This window comes from Delphinapterus leucas, chromosome 6, assembly GCF_059928025.1.
Source record: "Delphinapterus leucas isolate spDelLeu-1000000601 "Yukka" chromosome 6, BTC_Dleu_Yukka2, whole genome shotgun sequence".
NCBI classification, from domain to species: Eukaryota; Metazoa; Chordata; class Mammalia; order Artiodactyla; family Monodontidae; genus Delphinapterus; species Delphinapterus leucas.
The window spans coordinates 23,203,132-23,228,225 of record NC_143134.1 but is presented as its reverse complement, the minus strand read 5'-3'; the positions used below and the strand labels follow the sequence as shown (position 1 = coordinate 23,228,225).

Genomic DNA, 25,094 nt, shown 5'->3' with positions numbered 1-25,094 from the left:
TGGAGAGTCTTCCTACGTACAATTTTTCTCCCCTCTTATTTCCGCCTCCCTCAAACCTCCACCCTACCAGGTGCCTCAGCACGTGGCGCTCCTGACTGAAGACACCCACCCCTGTTAGTGGAGGGCCGTGCTCTTCCTGGACCCTCTTTTAAAGATGTGTGTTTTATTGGGATGATCCCTGGTAGAGGAATGAGTTTCTCACTGGGAGCCCGAGAGGGGAAGGGATGCTAGAGGGCCAGCAGCAAACAGGAAGCAGGCCCTGAGACTCCTGCCCAGGCCTGTCTCCGCGAGACAGTATCTGCGCTGGCGCTCTGTGCCCCTTGCTTTACTTGGTATGGAGGCTGCTTGCCCTGCTGACGCACCCAGGGGAGCTCGGTGGGCCAGAGAGGGGGCAACATCTAAAGAACGTCCTGCGCTTGCCTGATCCTGTCTGCACCCGTTTGAGAAAGCTTATCCCAGGAGTAACCTTGGACAGGGCTATGAGTTAGCTTTCCCTGGGAGGGACAACCCTGCAGCGCCCCTACCCTGAGGACCAACACCCTCCAAGCCAGGGTTGGTCTGCCTGCCCCTTCCCTGGGAGCCCCAGCTGGCTTCGCTGGTGGTTGATTTGAAAGCTGCCGCTAGGCAGGGGGACAGTGGTCCTCTGCCAGATTTTTGGCTTGATTCACCCATCACTCCCAGTCCTAATTCCAGAGGACACTTCAGAAAGGTGCATGGGTGCTGCTGTGTGCTCTAGACCTACCTTATCGTCCACTCAGCCTGAGGGAAAAGATCAAAGCTGGGCTTCAGAGGGTGCTTTGTGCTATCTGGCTCTTTTGGGAAGGAATCTTGGCAGAGACTGTGTAGTATTGCCTCCCCAGGCACCTTGATGTAATTTACACCTTGCTATAATTGTCTCACCTTTTGCCTGGATGGCTGTCTTTATTTTCATAGGAAAGATCAAGGCTGTCTGCGGCTCAGGAGTTGTCAGGCCAGAACTGTCTGGTCCCAAGTGGGATGGGCTCCTTGGCGCCACCTAGTGTCAGGTGTAGCCCTTGGCGGGGAGAATGCTCACAAAAGGGGATTCACTCCTCTGTAAATTCTCAGGTCCTGGCACAGTGGGAGTACAGAGATAGAGCACTTTTCTGGCTTTGCTAAAGATAATAGTCAAGTGGCAGCGACTGAGATGGCATGAATGAAATAATGTTACATGGTAGTGAGTGTAAAGAACTCGTGCTGAACAGACAGGAGCGCCCTGAGAGTTCAGAGCAGGGGCCGTGGGTGTGAGAGGAAGAAAGGACACAGACAGATGGAGGAGAGAAATGCAGAGTGAGGGGCTGAGTGCAAGTGGCATGATCAGTTTAGGGCAGCGGCTGAAAGCGACACTGAGATAAGATTGGAAAGGAAGATGGGAGCCTTGAATGTTGTAAGATATGGTTTGAATTTCTCCTTGCAGCTCTGGGGACACTGAAACATTTTCAGCAGGTAAGTGACAGGTTGGAAAAGGGTGTGTTAGAATCTTAATATGGTCATATCTTCGCCTGTAACAAACCATGCTGGGCTAGCAGTGCTCTAAGGAATGGAGAACCAAGGGGGAGTGGAGGCCCATGGGAAATGGGTAGGCCAGTGAGTTGTTGAATGCCTTTCGACACCTCTCTGCGTCAGCCAGCTCTCCTCCCCGGGGCCAGAGGGTTTCAGCATCAGAGCTCTCTGCAGCCACACAACTAGTCCGAGCTTGGGGGTGAACTTCTTCGGAAGACGGAGTTATTAGTCCATCTCATTTGTCAGCAGAGAAGGTTGGGGGAGGCCTTTGGTCTCTGCCCAGCTGTGTACACCCACCCCCTTTGACCCAGACGTGCTGGGGTGGGGAGGGGGCACCGCCCAAACATGCGGCTGTTATTTGTCCAGTGCTGTGCCCTTTTTACTTTTTCTTCATTTTGGGGAATAACTTCAGAAATGATGACAGATTCGAGTTAGAAGTGACCTGAGAGAGCGTCTGATACAGGCTTCTATTAGAGATGAGAAAACCACTTTCCCAAAGTGACACCAATAGATAATTCTAAAGTGCTTTAAACTCCGGTCCTCACCATTCTGAAGTAGGTACTGTTGTCATGCTTGTTGTGTAGATGAAGAAAGCAACGACAGGGAGGCTAAGTCGCTGGTCTAAGAGCTCCTAGCAGTAAGGGGAGGGTGCAAAGGATGAGCCAGGAGCCTGACTCCTGGGTTTCTGGTTTGCCCTGGGGTGTGCTTGCCCTTCCCTTCCAGGCCATAAGGGAGGTCACCACAGCTTCCAGCCATCTCTAATCTGGCAGGAGCTGCCCTAGGCTCTTGGCTTTGCCCTTCCTCGCACAGGGCCTAGCTCAGCGCTGAGCTGGCAGGAAACATGCTTCCTGAAGCTGGGATTTCCCCATGGAGGCTGGGAGGCATCGAGCATCCCTGGCCTCAGCCTGAAGGATGACTCTGCTGGGCTACCATGTGTCTCAGGAACTCACGGTGGGTGCTCACCCCTCAGCTGGGCAGCGAGGGGGTGGCTGTGCTGCCCCTCCCATTCCTTGAAGCATCACTCAAAGGGAGATGATTCTCCTCTGGTAGGAGGTGGGGTGAAGGAGAAACAGCCCTCCGGGCGGTGAAGGCCTGGCCCAGCTCCGGGCCTGGGGCTGCCACAGTCAGGGCAGCAGAAGGCAGATGGGAAGGCAACATGTTGGCCCTCAACTGCGAGGGATCCCAGCTGCCCTGAAGATTCTGGCATAACTGCATGGAGAGGGGAGAATGGCCTGGAGGGGAGTGTGCCGTGTGTGTGTGTGTGTGTGTGTGTGTGTGTGTGTGTGTGTGTGTGTGTGTGTGTGTGTTCTGTGTGTGGTTTGAGCCCACACAGAGCCTTGTGCTGAGACACTGCATTCCTGCTGGCTGGGCTTCCTGCTCCAGATGCATTCCTGCCCCAGAGTCACCACAGAGACTGCTTGGAATCTGGCCCTACATTCTCCAAATTCAGGACAAGATCTGGCAAAGGGTCCCTCACTTTACCTCCCCATCCTCTGACTTTGGAGGGAGGAAGCCACCTGATGGCCAGCCCTCCTCCTCTCCTCCCCAGGGAGGCCTGGCGTGGGATCTTCACGGGCTGTTGGAGTTGGGTAAAGCAGTTCCCCCAGGCCCAGGTTTCCCTCTCTGTACCTGGGAAAGAGGAAGGTGGGGGGGGGGCAGTGCTTTCCAGGAGGATAGGGTTGGGAGGCAGCAACCCAGAGAACCCGCAGCTAGCAGGGAAGAGGTTGGCCTGAAAAATCAAGGTGTTAAGAGAGGCTCTCATTCTTCCCCGGGCTTAGCTGTAGGCCTGTTTCCCAGAAGTTAGAATGTTGTAGTTCGTGACTCTGATTGCTGACGGCTCCTGCGTAGGGTGCTGGCAGAAGGGAAGGAGGGAGCTGGAGGTGGGCAGACTGTCTTCTCCCTCCCAGTTAATAACCACTTGCTCCCAACGCCTCCAGCTCCAGCTCCAGCCCCCTCCCCCAGAGGCTCAGGTGCAAGTTTGCACGTCCGCCAGCTCCCTTATCTCCCTCCAGGGAATTTAGGTCCTGCTGGGAGTTTTCCAGCCTGGTGGTCGCCTTCCTCAGGAGGCTGAGGTTTCCTTAGAGGCCACCATCCCATCTGGTCACCAGGCTGTCTCACCGTCAGTGTCTGCCTGGGCTGCCGGCCCCCTGTCAGGGTGGTTGGGGGGTGGAATCCCACGGACCCAAAGAGTTCGGGGGCGGGGACCGGAGAGCATTTACACTTCCAGCACCTCAGGCTTGCCCTCCTGTCCCCCCTGTTTCGCTTCCCCGGATCCTGAAGCCCCCTCCCCCCGCGCCAGCCCCCAGCTTTAGGGTACCCGGGTGAGGAAGAGATGTGGGACGAGGAGGGGGTTCAGATCTAGCCCAGAACCCAAGGCGCTCTGCAGTTGTTGGAAAGGATCTTCCTGTGTCGGGGGTCACTTCCCCCTTTGATCGCGCCAGGTTTCTGAGTGGCTGAGTGACTTGCCCCAAGGCACACAGCTGGGAGCGCGGGTACGCCGGTGTCCAGGTCCGCTCTCTTCCCTCCGCCTGCACGTGCGGCTCCATTTCCTTCCGCGCTCGCGTCCGGTCGCCGCCGCCCCTCATCCCCGCCCGGGTTCATTTCGGCGGCAGGAAGACAGACCCCGCTTGGAAACCGAGGGCGGGGTGACCCCGCGCCACGAACCAGACGGCGTCTCCGGGCAGGGCTCCCCGCTCCACGTCCGGGGTCGGCAGTGCGGGGCCGCCCGGGGCCCGAAGGACGGCAGATCGGGGCCCGCGCCCCGCCGGCACTGGGCGCGGGGGGGTGGGACCAGGCCCCGCCCCCGCGGCCCCTCTCCGAGCGCCCGCACACCTGCGCACCCCTCCCGCCGTCCCTCCCCCATCCCCGCTGGGAGTGTCCGGGGGCCTCGCCCAGCCAGGTCCGGACGCGCACCCGACAGCGGCGCGGGGACGCCGGCCGGGATCGCTCCGTCCGGCTGCAGCGGCCACGGCCGGGGCGCCGTGTCGGGGCCGGGATTGGGGCCATGCTGGGCCGGCGGCGCGTCTTCGCCGTGGAGCCGCTGGGCGGCCGGGGTGAGTCGCCCACCCCGGGGCCGGCCGGGACCTTTGGCCTGGAGCCGACTCCCGTGCCCGGGCCCCTGTCTGCGCTCCCCGCCCCACCCGGCACAGCCCGCCCGACCTCGCTGCGCCCTCCTCGCCGCTTCCCTTAGGAAGGGCCGGGGGATCGCGCCTTGCCCGTTGGAGACCCTCTGGCTTCTGGCGTTAAACCGACCGCCACCTCCATCCCATTTCCTCCGAGTCCACTTCCCTCTAATTCCCGGTATGGATCCTCCTCTGACCGGCCCCTGCCCCAGCCCGCAGTTGCGAAAAGCTCTCTCCGCGGCGGCCGACCCCTTTCCAAAGGAGCCGCGCAGGGGTGGACTTCCTGGTCGACTTCCTTGCCCAGAGGGGCCTGGTTTGGCATCCCGTTCCAGCTCTCCCGCGTGGCGGGCAGGGAGACGAAGGCGGCCCTCCATCGTCTCCAGCCTCTGTTTCTGCATCCTTACAGTCGGGGCACCCAGATCGCAGGAGAGCCTGGCACAGGCCAGGAGAGCTGTAGGAGAGGACAGTGAATGGGCGATCACGCTGTTTCTCCTCCTGCCCGCCTGGTTCCCTTTCTTCCGTTTAAGTTTTTCCTTTTCAACTCTCCAAAACCTTCTGTTTCTCACTTAAAAGAACAAAAGTCCAAAATGGTTATAGCGATTGTTATTTTTACTACCCATCTCCCCCCAGGAATTCCAGGATGGACTTCCTTTTGCATCCTGATGCCAGTTTGGGCCCAGGCTTCCCTCTTTGCGCCCTTTCCCCTCTCCCTGAGGCTAGGGCACAGTCATACTTCCCCATGGGGAGCACTTGAAGAGGCTACCACTCCCCAGTTATGGCTCAGAGGTCTTAGGCCAAGCTCAGGGGCTGGAGCATGAGGGCTCCCTGGAAGAAAAAGTGCTCCCCCCTCCAAGGCAGATATCACTAACAATTACTTTTGTAAAGGGAACCCCATTCTAACATCTCCCAGCCAGGGTTGGAGAGAGATCTGGGCGGGGCTGTGGCCAACCAGTCTCCTCCTGTCCCCTCTGGCCCAGGACACTCCTCAGGGAATGTTGCCAGCTGCCAGGAATACCAGGGGTGTTGGGGCAGCCTGTCCAGCCTGATGACTGATTCTCCTTGCAGATGGGGCTGGCGAGGACCTGGCACGTGGCTGTGTAGTGCCTGGAGTCACCAGCACCTACAGACGGATCCCGGATGCCGCTCCAGGGTGGTCGGCAGACTCCTGCAAGGGGCATGGCCGGCTGAGAGCACCTGGGAGGCAGGTGCCGCTTCTCAAACTGGCCTCCCAGGACTCAGGAGTGGAGATGGTGGTTGGGGACAGGTCCCTAGCCACCTCACCGGGCCTTTCTCAAGACTCTCTGAACTCTGAGCCCATGCAGAACGCTGAGCCCCTGGCCCTGGGTGCCATGGAGCCTCCTGCCCGCCTAAGCCGGCTTCTAGCCAGCCGTAAGCTGGAGCAGGTGCTGGAGCGGTCCCGCCAGCTCCCGACTTCCTCTGCCAGCTTGTCACATTACCGCTCCCCAAAGCCGCCAAGCAACTCTGAGTATGAAATGCCCCTTTTTGGAGCAGGAGGACAGGAGGCCACCAAGGCAGAGAGTGTCCTAGAGGCAGGCCTGGAAGAAGCAGAGGTGGTGAGATGCCTCCGCCCCCCAACTTCTTCTCCCTTACGCCTCATTGATGTGTTGTGTGAGAATGTCTTGCCTCACCCCACCCCCAGCTGTGTGGAGGTGGGCAGGTCCGGGGCCTGCCCGGCACTTTGCCTGGCTGGGCACTGGGAGGCCAGCTGGGTGTGCGTCCCTCCTCTCACTCATCCTGCCCCCATCTGCTGGCCCCTTAGGGTGCGAGTCTGGTTGAGTTCAGAATTCTCCCCTACCTCACTACGTCCCACAGGTGGGGGGCTTGGGGCCTGAAGCCTGGGCCTGCCTCCCAGGGCAGGGTCTTCGCTACCTGGAACACCTGTGCCTGGTGCTGGAGCAGATGGCGAGGCTGCAGCAGCTCTGCCTGCAGCTGCAGACTCAGAGGGCCCCTGGGGTGAGTGAACTGTGGGCAGTCGGGCCAGCGGGCAGGCAGGTGAGTGGGGGATGCAGAGGATGGGGGGGGGACCCCTGGAACCAGGACTCCCTTCAGAACAGCCTCAGCCCTCTAGCCAGGCCCTGAAAGCCCATCTCTCCTGTGCACAGGATCGTAAAGAGGAGGAGCCGGCCCTGGCGCCTTCACCTCCACCCTCTCACGCCCCGGGCAGTGAGGTACACGGGCGGTGGGAGCGGCTCAGCCAGACAGAGGAGACAGGTGAGGCGCAGTTGTGTCTCTGTCTGTATCTTGCCTGCCCAGGTCCCCATAGGCAGACCCCCTGAGCTCTGGGCTTGATGAGTGCCTTCCTGTTCCTGGCCTTGGGTAACTGGATTCTCTTTCCGAAGGAGCAAGCACAGCTTCACCCCCAAAGGTAGGGGTGCCCAGCGCCAGCCCTTCCAGGCTGTCAGAGGCCCTGGCAGAGCCAGCTCACACCTTTCCATCCTCCCAGGGGCACAGGGTAGGTGAGGGATGTACGTGGGGGCAGGTGACAGGATGCGGTGGAGGTCGGGGGTGGTTGGGATGTGTGCTAGAAAACGAGAGGATTCCTGTTTGGAACAGGTGATCTGTCCTGGCTGTGCTGACAGCTATCTCTGGGAGCTTGGTCAGGGGTACGTTTTGGGGAGGGGCCCTGGGTGACCCTCTCACCCTCTGCTCAGCGGGATCTCTCCCACTGGAACAAGGTCAAGGTCCTGCTCAACCGGATCCGGTGGAGGAGCCCTCGACCTGCTGAAGCCGCTGCCCCTCCTGATGGCTCTGCCCCCAGGTGAGTCCTGTGGCCCAGCCCAGGGCAGAGGGAGGAGGCTGATGAGCTAGGATGCCAAGATTGCGCTGCCAGTTGTTATCTTCGTCCCTGCAAAATTTGAGACACGTAGTCTTGGAGAGGGTGCTGGAAGAAACAGAAAGTGGTTAAAGCACCCCGTTTATGGATGAGGAGGCTGAGGACTGGGCTGGGGACGGAAGTCATTTTCCCGAGGCCACACGGTGGCAGAGCCAGGACCAAAAGATGGGAAATCCTCATATAAGCCCAGCAAGCCCTCGCCCCTCAAAGCTGACACTTAGGTCACCTCCGTGGGTTTCCCCAGGAAAGCAAGGTAGGGCACAAAGCATGCCACAGTGGATGCCGGGGGTTGGGGGGTAGGGGTCTATACTGAATAATTCTGGCGCCTTCAGGGTGGTCACGGGGGGATTATCCCTGTCAGTATCCCCAGGCCTCCCACAATGCTTGGTCAACTCTGGGACCATCGTTACCTTTGTTTCTTCCTCCTAGCCTAGTGCCTCCTTTCTTTCTCCACAGGATTGCATCAAGGGACCTCCCTGAAAGGCCTCCAGGCCAAACCCTCCAGAAGACCTTTATGCCATCATTAGTGGTTAAGAAGCAACGAGCAAAAAACCTTACTGTATGCTGAGACTTCCTGGTGCAGGGATGTAACCCCAGCTGGGGGGAGTGCAGTGAAGTCTTCTTCCTCGCCCTCTGCCCTGTTGCTGCTTCTGGGCACTGCCAGGAAAAGCTGTTGACCCTCAGTTTTCTCTCTGAGGCAAGGGCTGAGTCTTTCTCCTCTGAGCAGCCAAGGAACCCTGGGTCCCTGAGAGGCCCCAAGGTGCAGCAGCTCTCGGGCTCCTCCCTGGTTGCCAGAAATCCCTGGGCTTAGGCAATGTGAACTTACTGATTCATCTGGCGTCCGTGGAGTGTGTTTGGCGTGGTGATCTGTTGGGGCCCAGCGTGTCGCTGGGGACTGTGGGACTGTCAGTGTTGTGAACTGGCTGGATCCAACCATCTCTCTGGAATCATGCACTCAAAGAGTCAGTCTTCAGGGTGAGGTAACTGCAGACGATGGACTTGACCTTCACTCCTGAATGGACAGTTACTGATCTGGCGTCCTCCCTTCCTCCTCATACTTGCACGGGCAGCCCCAGGACAGAGAAGGGTGCTCTCTTGGCTGCCTCTGCATTGAATCTTGCCTGAAGACTGCACCAGGGATGGGAGTCAAGGACAACATGGGGAACAGCAGAGTAATCTTCAAGGTCTATGCTCAGCTGCTTTACTCCTTACTAGCCTTTCCACGTCACAGCTGAAACCAGAGGCCCATACTAGCTTTTAGACCTTGACAAAAATCCCTTAACTTTTCTGAGCCATAGCTTCCCACTTAATCTCCCAAATGGTATAATGATGCCTGTCCTACCTACCTCACAAGCTTGTTTTGAGGGTAAAGTGAGATTAAACTGTCTCAAAGTGCTTGGTGAATGTTAAATGAATAGGAAAGGGTGTTGGAGGGAGGCTAGACTGGAGGGTGATGGGAAGGTCAGAGGGTAAGGGGGAACTGGGATTGCTAATGGGGACTAAAATGGCCAGTGCTTAGCGGCAAGACTTTGAGCAAAAGTCATTTCATTGAAGCCTCTCAGGTTTCATAGCTGAGAATAAGGACACTAATTCCTGACCTCCTTATCCCCCAAGGGTTGATGTGAGGACCAAAGGAAATGATTGTGAGAACTCTTTGTAAATGTATACCTAAATATCGTGGAGGTTTATCTTACTATATAGCCTATTAGGTTCCTAGCTCTTTGTTAATTGAGAAAGGGGGAAAGTTTAGTCTCCTGCAGGTACGCAGGAGGTGTGTGGGGAGGGGTGTGCCGCCAACAGAAGGGTAGGGCTAGGGATGGTTGAATCAGACACCGGGATGTCTTCTGGAAATGGCCACTGATCATGCATCCTCCTCCTCCAGTCAGGAGGAGGTCAGATGGTTCTCCTCCTCCTCCTCCAGTCAGCTGGTTCTCTTGCTGCTGCGGTCTTGGGATCTGCCAGAATGAGGCATAGGTGCTCCCTTATGTTTGGGGCTCCAGTTCCAGCAGTCTTGGGGCCAGGAACCAATTCTCCGAAGCCTGCTTTTCTAATGGGACACGTAAGAGAGGACACCACTGAGGCGCGGCTTCCTAACGCGCATCCGATCGGGGAAAGCGCACTTCCGCTCCACAGTTGGAGCGGGATGGCAGGCCGGGGTGGGGGAAGGGACAGGTCAGTGGAGAGGAGGGAGGGACCATATCCGGGAGAGAGGCAGCTTCCGACCAGTGGTCGCGCTTCCGGAGAGGCGTTTCCGGTGGCGGCAGCAGCAGCGGCTGTGGTGGTTCCGGGTGTCTTTGTCCCCCCGGTGTCGCGGCCCTGGCCCGCAGGTGGGTTGCGGGGCCTTCCGCCGCCCCTCTGCCTCTTCGCCCCTCCCCTGGCCGAGGGGCTGCGAGGGCCGGGCCTCGAAGATGAACCGGGCGCGGAACGGGCCGAGGCCCCCTTCGGCCTGCAAGCTCCGTCTCCCTGGCAACGGTCTCGGCCCTGGGGGCGGGCGGGAGGAGGAGAAGCCGCGCGCCTTCGTCTTCCCACGGTGGCCTGGCCGCGGCCCGCCCCGGGAGACTCGGCGCCGGCGGCTGATGAGGCGGGAGCCGAGGGCCGGGGAGCGCGGGAGCAAGAGGGCGGGCGCGCAGCCGGATTCGCGTTCGGCCGGGCCACGGAGCTGTCTTCCCACCCGCCCGTCCGGGGAACAACGGGCCGGGCTTCCGGGGAGAGGGCCCACACCATCTCCTCTCCGGCAGCAGCCTCCTCCATTTTTCCGGGCCTTGCGTGGAACTCTTTGGCGGATGCATTGAATGAATGAATGTCATCGGGGCTCTTTCCAACCCTCCACTCTCCCCAACTATCTGAGGGTGGCGTGGCATAGTGAGAGGAGCTCTAAGTTGTCGGGAGATCTGGGTGTGAGTCCTAGTTTTGTACCTACCTGGTTATGTGGCCTCGGGCAAGTCTCAGTCCCTCCGAGCTTCAGTTTCCTTTTCGTTGAAAGAGCATAACAGTATCACCCACCACTAGATTATTGTGAGGGCTGACTGGAACATTGTAATTTCTCCATTTCCTGCTCCTTTTCATATTCTCACCATCCGTCTCCTCCTTTCCTTCTCAGTATCCATCTCTCCATTTTCCTTAAGATCCTTAGTTCCTTTTTTGGGGTAGATGGAAAATTTCCCTATGGGCCGTTAATTTATTTCTTTTCTGATTGAAGGTTTTTCCCCAAGACTCTGAAAGAGGACAGCATTCCCAATGTCCCAGTTTAAGCGCCAGCGGATCAACCCACTACCAGGGGGACGCAACTTCTCAGGTGAACACCTTTATCTCTACCTGGCCTAGTACTGGGAAGTGTGTGTTTTGGAGTTAGTCTTTCAAAATGTGGCTTTTGGGGTTTCCCTGGTGGAGTGCAATTTGCTGCTGACTTTTCTTAGGAAGAAGCATGACCACAGTAGTTGTCGGCGAAACCCTGTGTGGGACATGCTTGGATCCACTTTGCTCTTTGGGTTTACCGTTTCCTGTAGCTGAACTAGTGCTTAAGATGGTAGGTGCAGTTTCTGGATTGCTTCTGTGTTCCAATAGGCGCAGCTTCAACATCTCTTTTGGGTCCTCCTCCTGGTTTGCTCACTCCTCCTGTGGCCACAGACCTGTCCCAAAATGCCAGGCACCTTCAGGTAGGTTGGGCATCCTATCTAGTGAGTTTCGGCACTCGGGACTACCCCAGCATGCATGGTTGCCCGATGCTTTCATTCTTACATCACAGTGTTCATCCTTCCTGACACTCCTGTCCTTGGCCAGTCCAGAGGCGACTAGACATCTGTGACTGGGGAGTCCTAGGTTCTGGCTCTAGGGAGATCTCTAGGGTGCTTCTTGGAATTAAAGAACTGGAAATCTTAGAAAAAGCTTATGACCGAAGAATCAGCACGACTCCCCCCAGTAGATTGATTGTGTCCACTGTACATATGCTTCCTTCTATATGTATGCTTCCTTCCATGGGAATCCGTGCAGTACTCTGATTGAGCTGAGGGTGGGGCGGGGTGGATGAAGATGAGATGCTAATGGCAGAGCATGGACAAATGCTCCCTATTACCTTTAAACTGCACTCTTCTCTTATAGGGTGGAGAGAAGCAGCGGGTCTTCACTGGCATTGTTACCAGTTTGCATGACTACTTTGGGGTGGTGGATGAAGAGGTCTTTTTTCAGTTAAGGTAGGCTTGAGGCTGATCCCCTTCTGGAAATGCTTATTGGATTCAGTTCTGTCACCATGCTGGTGGGTCCCCTATAATGCCATTGCTTTGCTGTTGTTATGCAAGGTGTGAGAAATCTTGATGGCAAGGGCCTCATAGGGACAGTCAGGGTGGCTTGGCCAGGGTTCCTCTCCTGACTGGGTCTCCTGGCTTGTGTGCTGGCAGTGTGGTGAAGGGCCGGCTGCCCCAGCTGGGTGAGAAGGTGCTGGTGAAGGCTGCATACAACCCAGGCCAGGCAGTGCCCTGGAATGCTGTCAAGGTGCAAACGCTCTCCAACCAGGTATTCATCTCTCCTTGGCATGTTTATTGGAAAGGCGTGGGAGGGAACCTTACTTTGGTCAAGGGGTTGGGGCTGCATCTTTCCAAGGTAGTGAGCAGGTCAGCTATGGGATGCCCTGAATTTCCTGGTTGCTGTCTTGCAGCCCCTACTGAAGTCCCCAGCACCTCCCCTTCTACATGTGGCAGCCCTGGGCCAGAAGCAAGGGATTCTGGGAGCTCAGCCCCAGCTGATCTTCCAGCCTCACCGGATTCCCCCACTCTTTCCTCAGAAGCGTGAGTACCAGTGGCATGGATATTGGGCGTGTGGCTTTATGGGGTACTTGGGATGAATGGACTTGTAACTGTTAGGTTGCTGCTCTCAGAATAGACGTGGATATTTCACGCACTGGAAAAAAGGTACAGGATTGTTGGGCAAATATTTAGGGGGTTTTGAGTCACCAGCCATTTCCTCTCTGCAGCTCTGAGTCTCTTCCAAACATCCCATACGCTTCATCTGAGCCACCTGAACAGATTTCCTGCTCGGGGCCCTCATGGACGATTGGATCCGGGCCGAAGGTAAGAGGATGATCAAGCAAGAAAGTGTTTTATTTTATTTGCCTCTAAGAGAATGTCCCTTTTTTTTTTTTTTTTTTTTTTGCCACCTGTTGACACTAACATTTTCTTTCAACAGCTAGATCCTGGTCCCTTTACCCTGAAATAGGCTGATACATTGAGATGTATATACAAATATCGGAACTTCATAAGCTGGTTCAGCAAGTAGGGATTTGGTGTAATTCATTTTTCAAAGTATCACATTGAATTTTTTAATATATAATTTTCCTTTTTATTTCTTGTGCATAAGATTGAGACACCAAGAATCAAAACTATCAAGAAAATAGTAATTGTCCAAAAAAAGTAACTCTGCAGTGTATTTTTTAAATTGAAGCATAATTTACAATATTATACCAGTAGATTGGCTATTTTTATATATTACGAGGTGATCACCGCAATAGGTAGTTACCATCTGTCACCATACAAAGCTATTACTATATTATTGAGTGTATCCTCTGTGCTGTATGTTACATCCCCATGACTTGTTTTGTAACTGGAAGCTTGTACCTCTTAATACCTCTTCACCTATTTTGCCCATTCCCCCCAACTTCCTCCCCTCTAGTGACCACCAGTATGTTCTCTATACCTGTGAGTCTGTTTCTGGTTTTTTTATGTTTGTGCATTTGTTTTGTCTTTTAGTTTCCTCCAGTGCATAATTTAATTCTTAGTCTAAAATGTGTTTCTTTAAATACACTGTACAGTTCAGTGGTGTGGTAGACTGTGTGTGTCGCACTCTGCCCAGAAATCTAGGTCTGTGCCGTGGATGTGCAGACACGGCCTTTTGTGGAGCAGGCGTGGTGCATTTGGGCCTTTGGGGCATCCCAGGCCATCCTGTATCATCTGTGAGCGTTGGGGGCTGCCAGGAGGAGCACACTTCCTGTTCTCTCTGGCTCACATGTTCCTTATCCTGCCTTACTCTCTCCCTAAAAGCTTTTGTTTATATCCCTAGGGCTTACGCTCTAGACTAGTTTGCTTTTTAGACTTGTTCTAGTTCTGTCCGTCTTCATTTTACATTTTATTATGAAAAATTTCAAGTATAAGCATAGTAAGTAAAAAAGGATGATGAACCTTCATATACCCATCACCCAGCTTAAACAAGTATCTGCCATTCTTTTTCATCTACTCCCTGCCTTGTACTTGATTTTTTTTTTTAAGGTAGAATTTATTTAGGTTGATGTGCACAAATCTTAGATGGACAGTTTTGACAAATGGAAAATCCTGTGTAACTCTCACCCCTATTAAGATATAGGACATTTCCATCACTCTAGAAGGTGTTCTCATGTTCTGGTTCTCTTCTGAAATAAGAACTGTTCCGAGAAGGAAACAGCCCCCTATCCCAGAGGCCAGTAGATTATTACATGGTAAGGGCTGAGAATGCAGTCCACTGAGAACATGTAAAAGGAGCACGGAGTTCCTCAGAGAAAAAGTTTAGGCAAAGTGATGTAGCTAGTCTCTGTGCTGAAGCCACTGTTTGTTCCCTCGGGATAGGTCACGTGAACACTAAGGAGGCGGGAAGGCTTTGATTGTGTAGGATTGTTTTCCACTGTGTCTCTGCTTGAAACACTCTTTCATTCTCAAGTTACTGGTATACGTCTTGCATACACCCATCTTCTTGGTCTTCCAGATTTACAAGGACTTTCCACCTCTCACATTCCATGAGTTTATTAAAGGCTTCATTCAGAATCACAGCAGGTGCCCTCAGGGATAATGTAGCCTGGGTGGAAATCAGTGGCTGCTATTGACTTCCTGCTTTAGGTTCACATTCAGCCTTTCTATACAGCCAGTTGCATTTGATTGTCCTGGACATGCCAAGCCCCGTGCAAGACCTATGTTCTGTTACTTTGGCCATAATGCTTCAGTGTCATGGCTTCTCGAGAAAGGAGACATGACCATTGGGAGGGAGATATTACCATCAGTCAGTAGAGAGAATTTGCAGACTCATTCTGCAAAGGGGGCAGTAGGAATGAGGTCACCCTGAGGGGGAACAACAACTTATAATGGAGTCACCCATGTTAGCGTTTGACTGGAAACCAGGTTTTATTTTGAACTTCAGGTTTTGGGAGGCAGGAAACAGTGTCTCCTTTGGATTGCTAATGCTGAACTACTGCGGTTTTTGGACAGGGCTATCCAGCTGGATATACCATCTCAGTATCCTGCTGAGGTTACGGAGGTGGCTTCCACTGGTCATGCCTTATAACCTGTTCCTGGCAATTCACGATAAGGGGAGAAAACTGCTCGCTGAGTTTACAGGATTCAGTGGAACGTCCACTTTAACTTGAGGTTGACAGCATTTACTGAAGAGTTCACTTCAGTCATGGGTGAGCCGAAGAGGGTTGTCAAAATGACTGGAACAGTTCTTCTGTTAGAGACACAGGAGCGCTGACATCCCACAAGGGCAAGATTAGAAGGCAGCTTTTGGAGGGAGATGCTATGAACAAGGAAATTACCCAGGCAGAAATATGAGAAAAGAAGAAAAACTTTGTGTTAAATATAATCAAGTTTGTTACTCAGGGGTGTAATGACTAGGGAAACAACCCAGGCAGGTCTAAAGGGAAAGTGTAGACACCTTCTGGTAAATATAATCAACTTGGCATTACCTCAGCACGAAGAATTGACAATTGATTTTATTTCCCTTGTGAGACATGGGGATTTTTTCCCCTTATCAGTCTGGCATTTTATGATGGTCTAAAGGTTTTTTTCTATTATTTTTTTATTGCCCCCATAACATAGTGATACTATAATAAGTGATTTATTACAAAAATGTATAAAGTAGTACATGCTATTATATAAAGTTAAAAATACTATAAAAATATATCATTCCCTCTTTCCCTTTAAAGGTAGCCATTTAAAAACTTTTAAATTAAAGTATAGTTAATTTACAATATTGTATTAGTTCCAGGTGTACAACATAGCAGTTGTACTCCATTTAAAGTTATAAAATGTTGGCTATGTTCCCTGTGCTGTGCATTACACCTTTGTATCTTATTTATTTTGTACATAGTAGTTTGTACCTCTTAATCTCTTACCCTTATCTTCCCCCCCATCCCCAAGGTAACCATTCTTAAAGACTTTTAGAAAATAATTTTGAAAAGCAAATTTACTTTCTGCTACTTTTTCCCTCCATGTTCTTTTCTAGTCTTTATCTATATATATGCATACTTTTTATAATTTAAATCTGAGTTCAGATTTTTTATACGTTCTTATCGAACATCTGTTCCATATTGCACTGTAATCCTCATAATTGTTTTAATGGCTGTATGATTACTGTACTTATTTACTATGAAAATTCAGGATTGCTAGATACACACATGGTTTTTTTTTTTTATAAATTTATTTATTTGATTTTTGGCTGTGTTGGGTCTTCGTTGCTGCGCGCGAGCTTTCTCTAGTTGCGGCGAGCGGGGGCTACTCCTCATTGCGGTGCGCGGACTTCTCATTGTGGTGGCTTCTCGTGTTGCAGAGCATGGGCTCTAGGCACAGGGGCTTCAGTAGTTGTGGCCCGCGGGCTCTAGAGCGCAGGCTCAGTAGTTGTGGCAGACGGGCTTAGTTGCTCCGCGGCATGTGGGATCTTCCCGGACCAGGGCTCGAAGCCGTGTCCCCTGCATTGGCAGGAGGATTCTCAACCACGGCGCCATCAGGGAAGTGCCACACGTGGTTTTCTTACTCGGCTTGAATTTCTTCTACTATATATAACCTTTTTTCTTCTTCTGAATTAACTTCCTTGGGATAAATTTTTAAGAGTGAAATTACTGGATCAAAGGGTTTCAGTATTTTTATGACTCTAATGTGTAGTGTTAAGGGTTTTTACCAGAATTGTCTTTTTTTTTTTGCGGTACACGGGCCTTTCACTGTTGTGGCCTCTCCCGTTGCGGAGCACAGGCTCCGGACGCACAGGCTCAGCGGCCATGGCGCACGGGCTCAGCCGTTTCCTGGCATGTGGGATCCTCCCAGACCGGGGCACAAACCCGTCCGTCCCCGTCCCCAGTCCCCTGCGTCGGCAGGCAGACTCTCAGCCACTGTGCCACCAGGGAAGCCCCAGAACTCTCTCTTTTAATGAAACTTGACAGAACCCGTAGCATGGTGCCATATGTATATATATCTTAGTAAAAAAAAAAAATCAGTTAAATTCTTCTCATTTCAAAAAATTATATTAAATATAAGAAAATTATTCATCACCTTTATCTGTCAGAGGTATCCACCATTAATATTTCTTTTTAAAGCTTTTTTTGGCACATTTGAGGCACTATTGTATATATAGTGTTCCATATAATTCTTTTTGTTTAACATGAATGGTTTTCTGTGTTATTAAAAGCATTTAAATATCTTAATGTCTTTTGTAACACTCTTATATGACTGTTAGCATGGCTTCTTTATTTTTAAAGTTGGGGATTCAGATGGTTTCCAGTTCTTTTTAGGCCAGTATGTACTGAATCTATATGTAACAGTGTGGTCTCTTCCTTCTGGTCATGGATCAACCTCCAGCGATGACTATGACTCCAAGAAACGCAAACAGCGGGCTGGTGGAGAGCCTTGGGGTGCTAAGAAACCAAGGCATGACCTGCCTCCTTACCGAGTCCATCTCACTCCCTACACTGTGGACAGGTGAGTGGTGAGGCTGGGGTGGGGGCTGAGACTTGTAGCTGGTAACAGTTTCTTGTGTAAGTGAGATATAGTCTGGGAGTAAGAGTGAGTGTGTGTGTGTGTGTGTGTGTGTGTGTGTGTGCACGTGCGTGCGCTTATGACCTTTTTGTTTCACTTTTGTTTTTTAATGTGACAGATTTTTTACTTCAAAATCTCAAGTTCTGACCAGCATAGCACCACTGACATGGGTGCCCTTGATAGAACTTTATGATTTGATCACCAGAAATTGTTATGCCAGGCTATAATTAAGGCTTATCAATCAAAATCCAGGTGCCCAATACCAGTTGTAAGTCAGGTAGAAACTGTGGGTCATAGGAACCGTGGGACTGGTTTCCCAGGGAAGCTCTAAATTATTTTTTAAGTGCTACAGCATGTATGAGGACACTGGCCCACAAGCTTACTCCGCACACGTAGAAACTCACTGACTGAGAGGTAGATGAGCAATTCCAGATTCCATCTAGCAGGGGAGATGCAGGGCTCCAGCTGCTGTATTAGAGATAAGGCCCCAGAGCCAAGTCCACCTAAGTCCGAGCTGAGGTGAGGGCAGCCTCCTGGCACCACCTCCTCAAGATGGCAGGGAAGGAGGGCTGCCACTGCTCTTCCCCTGTCACCGCTTCCTCTCTCCAGGCCCAGGCAGGGCTTGTTTTTCTCCATGCTGACCCACCTGCCTCCCAAGGTTAATCTGATGAGATACCGGTCCCCACATCATCACCACTGGAGGGGTGAATATAGAGCCTCCTCATGTGGTCAGAACATGACTGCTAACAATTAGCCACACACACACACAGCTGTGGTTTTTTTCCTAAAACACAACTGGAAACCTATTGTACATACCGTTCAGTACTTTGCTTTTTCACTTGTCTTGGAATTTATTCTACGTTAAAGTTTATTAGACTGATCTCATTCTTTTTAGCAACTGCACAGCATTCTACTAAATGAATGGACCAGAATTTATTTAACCAGTTCTCCGTTTTTAGTCTTTAATTATCCTAAACATTGTTGTAATAATAAACATCCTTCTCTATACGTCTGCGTGGACAGGTGCAAGCATTTTGTTGCGCTCAATTCCTAGAAATGGAGTAGCTGGCTCACAGGTCTGTCAGCCTTGACAGGTATTGCCAGGCCGCTCACAGAGGCGGTATCGGTTTACGTTCTCACACGAGGTGTGAGGTTCTTGCACCCCCAGCCTTTGCCAACACTGTGTTATCCAGCTTTGTGATCTTTGTCAGTCTGACAGGTGAAAAGTGATACCCTGATTTGAATTTAATTATGAGTGAGATTGAGCATGTTTTCATGAGCTCGTAAGTCTCATTTCTTTTTCTAAGTTATCTGTTGCTGTCCGTTTTTCCAGTTTTCTCTTAGACTTGTGAACTTTGTTAGTGACTTGTGGGTTCCTTTTATATTAAGACAGTGACCCTTTTCTCTGTCACATATTGCAGATGTCTTTTTTTGTTTTCCTTCCCCAGGTTGACTTTATTTTGCCACTAGAGGTTGTGACATTTTAGTGGTCAAGTCTGATCCATTTTTATTTTTTCAGAAGTGTCTTACTTAGAAAGCTCTTCTTTTCTCAGATTATAAAATAATCTGCTCCCTTTTTCTTTCAAGTCTTTTATGGTTCCATTTTTAAAAATAATTTAGTCTTGGCTCCATCTGCACTCCCTTGCTTTCTTCCCATAGCTCCACCTGTGACTTCTTAGAACTCCAGCGCCGCTACCGCACCCTGCTGGTTCCCGCAGATTTTCTGGCTGTGCACCTGAGCTGGCTGTCGGCCTTCCCTCTGAGCCAGCCCTTTTCCCTCCATCATCCAAGCCGCATCCAGGCATCTTCTGAGAAGGAGCCAGCTCCAGACGCTGGTGCTGAGCCCACGTCCACAGACAGTGACCCTGCTTACAGTTCCAAGGTGAGTTGGCTGGGGTCCTGCCTCTTTATCCCATTGTTGGAGGCTGAGGAAGCTCTCGAGTGTCTCCTTTATGCTGTCCCTACCAGGTACTGCTGCTCTCTTCCCCGGGGTTGGAGGAATTGTATCGTTGTTGCATGCTCTTCGTGGATGACATGACTGAGCCAAGGGAGACGCCAGAACATCCTCTGAAGCAAATTAAAGTAAGAGCTGGAGCCCAGGAGGCAAGACTCACTCATTGATGATGTTCAGTTCCTGTCAGCTCCGCTCCTGCTCAGGAACTCATAGAAACGGGGTTTCGGGGCTGAGATACCAGTCGTTTTACCAGGAGGACAGCATGGCTGAGAGATGTTCTTTCTTATCAGAATTATGTGGGGTTCACATTCATGGGTAGAGATACCCCTCCCGCCCCCAGTGTGGCGGACCCTTTGTTCCCCACTGGTGGCAGGTTGCCTCCCTGTGGGAGACCCACATGATTGGTTTTTCGTTTCTTACCCCTGGTCTCTTTTTGCAGTTTTTGCTGGGCCAGAAAGAAGAGGAGGTAGTGTTGGTGGGGGGCGAGTGGTCTCCTTCTCTGGATGGCCTCGACCCCAAGGGCGACCCGCAGGTGCTCGTCCGCACTGCCATCCGCTGTGCGCAAGCCCAGACCGGCATCGACTTGAGTGCCTGCACCAAGTGGTGAGTGGCTGCCCGAGCTGTTGTCTGTGGCTGCCCAGTGAGTGGCGAGACCCGGCAGGGAGCCAGGCTTCTGCTGGGCCTTTCTGACCTGTTAGTTCCCGTCTGTTCCCTAGTCCCTGCTCATCACCCGCTCCCCTCCAGCCCTCGCAGTGGTTGTGAGCACGGTGAGGGTTGTGTAAGTGTGTTGAAGGCCAGCTGACCCTCCAAGGCTCGTCAGATGTGGCCCCACAGCCACATTCCGTGCTCCTTCTTGTTGCCATGGCACCTCGGATAGTAATTGTCTGCTTACTTGTCTCTCCCCACTGACTAACCATTTCTTGAGGACTTGGTCTATATCTTTTATTTCTGTACTGTCAGAATTTCTGTACTGTCAGAATTTGGCACACAGTATGTGCTCATTAAATGCTGATTGGAAACTGAAGCCCTCACGAATGTCATGGGTCAGTTCTGCATTTTTCCTTCTGCTGTGAGCAGGTGGCGCTTTGCTGAGTTTCAGTACCTGCAGCTGGGACCCCCGAGGCGGCTCCAGACCGTGGTGGTGTACCTGCCGGACATCTGGACCATCATGCCTACTTTGGAAGAGTGGGAGGCCCTGTGCCAGCAGAAAGCTGCAGAGGCAGCTCCCCCGCCCCAGGAGGTGCCAGTGGTGAGGCTGAGCCTTTCGAACACGTGGGGAAAGTCGGGGCCCTGGGCCCTAACCCTGGACCCAGATGGTCATAGCTCTTGACTTTTCGCCACAGGAAACAGAGCCTGCAGAACAGGCAGCTGATGCACCAGAGCAGGCGGCAGACGCCTCTAAAGAGAATGCGGAGAATCCGGAGGCCACTGCGCAGCAGGAAATGGACACCGACCTCCCAGAGGCCCCTCCACCCCCTCTAGAACCTGCTGTCATGGCACGCCCCAGCTGTGTAAACCTGTCCATCCATAGTATCGTGGAGGACCGGAGGCCAAAAGAAAGGATCTCTTTTGAGGTAGGTGTAGGAGTCTGGGGCCTGTGGGGCAGGGCGTATAGGACGGTGGGGTTTGGAACACCCCATGTTCTGATGCTCGTGACCCGTGCCTCTTCCACCAGGTGATGGTGTTGGCTGAGCTGTTTCTGGAGATGCTGCAGAGGGATTTTGGCTATAGGATTTATAAGATGCTGCTGAGCCTTCCCGAAAAGGTCGTGGCCGCACCCGAACCTGAGAAGGAGGAGGCGGCCAAGGAGGAAGAAGCGGTCAAGGAGGAGGCCAAGGAGTCCAAGGATGAGGTACAGAGTGAGGGCACAGCTGCCGAGTCAGATGCCCCGCCGGTGAGTACCTCTGCCCCTGTGCACGGGCACTGGGGCTGCACATGGTAATGCTGAACACAACTGGGGCTGCGTGGCACCAGCGCTGCTCCGAGTGCTTTAGGGCTCTCCTCTCATCACCCCTCGCTCACTGCGCACACGTGCTCTGTGACCCTGGTGTGACTCAGGTGCGGGGCGCCTAACTCTCCCACGTGGCCACACAGCCCGGAGGTGGTTGGTGTACCTGGGAGAAGGGAGGTGGGCCTGGAGCAGTGAAGGGAAGCGTGGTTGACACGGCAGCATGGACGTCTCCATTAATAGGAATGCTTTGATGGGTACAGGTGTTTAGATTACCTGACGGTTAACTAGAACACTGCATTTTCTTAAACATTTCTAAAGCACATGGGTCTTCTTCTTGCCTAAATACTGTCAAGTAAACAAATTTCTTACGGGACTGAGATTGACTCTTGAGGAAAATCCCAGGTATCTGGAACTCGCCCTGATCTGCTCTGTGACCCCCATGTAACGAAGTGTGTTAAATGAGACGTTGCGTATGCGCCTTCGGCGCGGTGCCTGAACGCGGCTGACGCACAGATGTTAACCGTTGTTATTGTTGGTAGTCACAGGGGCAGTTCCTCTCATCATCTTGGTCTGCTTCTCCTAGAAGGAAGATGGGCTTTTGCCCAAACCCCCATCTTCTGGGGGAGAGGAAGAAGAGAAACCCCGGGGCGAGGTGTCCGAGGACCTCTGCGAGATGGCCCTGGACCCCGAACTGCTGCTGCTGAGGGACGATGGGGAGGAGGAGTTCGGTATGTCTGGTGCCTGCCCGGGTGGCGGCTTCCTGGCTCTGTGGCTCCCGTCCTGGCTGTGTGTGGAGCCAGTCCGGGCCTGTGTGCTCCCAGCTCCAAGTTCATCTCTGGCTTTCTGTAGCAGGAGCCAAGCTGGAGGATTCCGAGGTCCGGTCGGTTGCCTCGAATCAGTCAGAGATGGAGTTCTCATCCCTTCAGGACATGGTGAGACCTCTGTGCCTCTCTGGGTCTCAGTGACAGGGAAGCTTAGCAAGGCCTCTGACTCACTCCTGGGAAAGGGGTGCTTTTCCTAAATGACCTCTGGCATCTTCTGATAGACGAAAGACGAAAGGTGGTTCTTGGCTTATGGGATGGCATGCTCGTAGGATCCAGCAGAGCACTTCGGTATCTCCACCAGGGCGGATCTGAGCGAGCTGTCTGACCTGGGAGCACCCAAGATTCCTCTGTGTGTGACAGGCCCTGGGGCGAAAATGCCCCAAAGAGGCCTTTGGTTACAGGCCAAGGGACTTGCCTGGCCCAGGGTCAGGTCTCTAACTGGAAGGGTGTGAGTGTGTCAGCCAAGCTGCTTGATTTCTTTTTGTTTTTTTTAAACTTTTCTTTTTATGTTGGAGTATAGCCAATTAACAATGTTGTGGTAGTTTCAGGTGCACAGCAAAGAAACTCAGCTATACATGTACATGTATCCATTCTCCCCCAAACTCCCCTCCCATCCAGGCTGCCGCGTAACACTGAGCAGAGTTCCCTGTGCTATACAGTAGGTCCTTGTTGGTTATCCATTTTAAATATCAAGCGGCTTGATTTTATAAGGGCTTCGTCCTGGGTGATTTAGCATCAAGGGACCTGTTTGTAAATCCTGTTCATCCTTGTTTCTCTTTTAGCCCAAGGAGCTGGACCCCTCTCCTGTGCTCCCTCTGGACTGTCTTCTTGCTTTTGTCTTCTTTGATGCCAACTGGTGTGGCTACTTGCATCGGCGAGACTTGGAGAGGATCCTGCTTACCCTTGGGCTCCGGCTCAGCGCAGAGCAGGTGCCTTCTCATGCCCCGCCCTAGGCCTCTCTGAGATGCCTCGCCCGACATCCTCGTGTGCATGCGCGGCTCAGGATGCTGTGGTTCTAGGTTCTTGCACGCCATTGTGGGGGGACTTGCACCTTCTCATCCGTGGGCATCTTGGGTGTGTGCTTCCTACAGGCCAAACAGCTGGTCAGCAGGGTGGTGGCCCAGAACATCTGCCAGTATCGGAGCCTTCAGTACAGCCGCCCGGAGGGCCCGGATGGGGGGCTCCCTGAGGAGGTGCTCTTCGGTGCGTACTGTGCTCTGCGGCCTTCTGGGGACAGCGGAGCAGGCTGCCTTGTCCCGGGACCGTCCCTGAGTCTTTTCACGGCCCTTCTAGGAAACCTGGACCTGCTACCTCCTCCTGGGAAGAGTGCCAAGCCGGGCGCTGCCCCTGTGGAGCACAAGGGCCTGGTGTCCCACAACGGCAGCCTCATCAACGTGGGGAACCTGCTGCAGCGTGCGGAGCAGCAGGACAGCGGGCGGCTCTACCTGGAGAACAAGATTCACACACTGGAGCTGAAGCTGGGTGAGTGGCTGGTGGCGCGGGGACCTGTTGCAGCCGGGCGCAGACGCAAGGAGCCGAGCAGAGGCCCGTCCCTCAGCCTCCAGGCCTCTGGCCCTACACTCCCCTCCTTAGCTTGGCAGTCTTTCCTGTCTTCCCCCGCCAGAGGAGAGCCATAACCGCTTCTCAGCCACTGAAGTGACGAATAAGACGCTGGCCGCAGAGATGCAGGAGCTGAGAACCCGGCTGGCTGAGGCTGAGGAGACGGCCCGGACGGCGGAGCGACAGAAGCACCAGCTTCAGCGGCTGCTGCAGGAGTTCCGAAGGCGCCTGACCCCCCTGCAGCTTGAGGTGCAGCGGATGGTTGAAAAGGTGAGCCTCCTGGGAGAACCGGCCGCCGGGCGGGGAGGCTGGGTCAGGGCAGCCGGCACGGGGCCGGGCCCAGGTTTGCCTCGCTTCCGCCTCCATGCGCCAGTTTCTTATGGAATCGATCAGTCAGCAGCTGGCACCCTGGACTCTCCCAGGAGGAAGTGCTCAGTAGTCCTCGGATCTCGGCCCTTCCTCTGAGTCCGATTCTCGTGACATCTGTTTCAAACAGGCAGACAGCTGGGTAGAGAAGGAGGAGCCAGCACCTAGCAACTGAGGGGCCTGGTGCAGGAGCTGCCATCCTGTGAGGTCAGCGATGGAGCCTGCTGAAGTTAGAGCCCTTTTGGTTCTAGAAAGAAGCTGGAGCAGGACCTGGGAGCCATAGGCAGGGGTGGCTGACCCCTGTGCTCGGCCTCTGTAGAGGAGCTCAGGCCGTCAGGGTGGGGTCTGTCTGTGCCGTGTGGGACGGATGAGTGAGGAAGCCGGTTCCACTTGCAACTAAATCCAACATCTTCTGCACCCCTCGAATGTCATTTTGCCCTCTACCTTGGGATTCCTCCTGGGGCCCTTTCGTCTTGTGCTTTCTCCTGTCCTCTTCCAGTTTAGAATAAGACGGGAGGAAAAGGCTTTTTGAGTCTGTTGTAAGGTCTGATGCCAATAAACTGAAGAAACAGACGTGGAAGCTGGCTGGGGGTAAGAGCCCCTTCCTCCGGATGGCACAAATCCTGCCAGGTTTCAGGAGCAGGTTCTGGGGGGAAGGGTCTCCCGTGGCCATCGCAGGAACAGAGTCAGTCAGTGCTAGCGAGCGTTTAGCGTTGGGCAGTGTTTGTTTGGCAGTGAACACTGTTCCAGCCACCCCAGACTTGCCAGAAGAAACCAGCACCTCTTTTCCCTGGCTCCCCATGTTCAGAATGTGGTATTGGCTCTGGCCCAGCCTTTTCCCTGTTCCCCATAAGTCTCGCCTCTTTCCATAATCCGTGGTTTCAGTTTGACTTTGTATATAAAGTGTTCTGTTTTGGTTTTTTTTTGGCTTTTTGTTTTTTAAATAAACCAAAGTCAAAACAAACTGAGTGTCCTCCGTACCTCTCCCCTCGCTCCTCTTCTAGGTCTGCCTGCGCTCCGCCCTCCTCCCAACCCTCAGCGCAGCCTCTGCTCGATGCAGGTGTCACCTCCGGAGGGTGTGGGGGGGGGGCGGTGCAGCTCTGGGCCCTGCTGCCCAGGAGAGGGGCTGCCGCGGGGTCTGGGAAGGACTTGGGGGTGGCTCCTCCCCTCCTCTCTTTAGTTAC

General features: G+C 53.3%; 3 protein-coding genes across 8 annotated transcripts in view; 2 read left to right on the top strand and 1 right to left on the bottom strand.

Moving 5' to 3' along the window:
* The first annotated feature begins 55 nt into the window (after window positions 1-55).
* C6H8orf58 (chromosome 6 C8orf58 homolog) lies at window positions 56-9,587 on the top strand. Of its 3 annotated transcripts, none has more exons than XM_089912868.1 (7): window positions 56-4,574; window positions 5,709-6,217; window positions 6,477-6,617; window positions 6,767-6,875; window positions 7,004-7,116; window positions 7,340-7,422; window positions 7,954-9,587. In XM_089912868.1, exons 1-7 carry the CDS (start codon window positions 4,526-4,528, stop codon window positions 8,063-8,065), a joined length of 1,116 nt encoding a protein of 371 aa, XP_089768994.1. In that variant the 5' UTR covers window positions 56-4,525; the 3' UTR covers window positions 8,066-9,587. The 3 variants fall into 3 exon arrangements, with proteins under 3 accessions (XP_089768994.1, XP_089768993.1, XP_089768995.1); XM_089912867.1 differs by having other exon boundaries at window positions 7,316-7,422; XM_089912869.1 differs by having other exon boundaries at window positions 6,477-6,656.
* Window positions 9,588-9,703: 116 nt separating this feature from the next.
* Window positions 9,704-24,874, top strand: CCAR2 (cell cycle and apoptosis regulator 2). 4 transcript variants are annotated; one of them, XM_089912831.1, is made up of 21 exons: window positions 9,705-9,824; window positions 10,697-10,792; window positions 11,062-11,153; window positions 11,596-11,687; window positions 11,892-12,006; window positions 12,149-12,278; window positions 12,464-12,560; window positions 17,079-17,198; window positions 18,915-19,137; window positions 19,224-19,337; window positions 19,649-19,812; window positions 20,287-20,449; window positions 20,553-20,783; window positions 20,885-21,103; window positions 21,744-21,888; window positions 22,010-22,092; window positions 22,767-22,913; window positions 23,076-23,187; window positions 23,278-23,466; window positions 23,609-23,814; window positions 24,041-24,874. In XM_089912831.1, the coding sequence occupies exons 2-21, from the start codon at window positions 10,735-10,737 to the stop codon at window positions 24,083-24,085; spliced, it is 2,745 nt and encodes a 914-aa protein (XP_089768957.1). In that variant the 5' UTR covers window positions 9,705-9,824; window positions 10,697-10,734; the 3' UTR covers window positions 24,086-24,874. The 4 variants fall into 4 exon arrangements, with proteins under 4 accessions (XP_022418633.1, XP_089768957.1, XP_022418636.1 ...); XM_022562928.2 differs by having other exon boundaries at window positions 20,287-20,458; window positions 22,013-22,092; XM_022562927.3 differs by having other exon boundaries at window positions 9,706-9,824; window positions 20,287-20,458.
* BIN3 (bridging integrator 3) overlaps window positions 12,645-25,094 on the bottom strand; it is a 58,576-nt gene continuing 46,126 nt past the window's right edge. Inside the window, exon 9 of the mRNA XM_089912866.1 lies at window positions 12,645-15,024. Within this exon, the coding sequence (XP_089768992.1) occupies window positions 14,998-15,024 (27 nt within the window). The 3' untranslated portion in view covers window positions 12,645-14,997. The remainder of the gene's footprint in view (window positions 15,025-25,094) is intronic.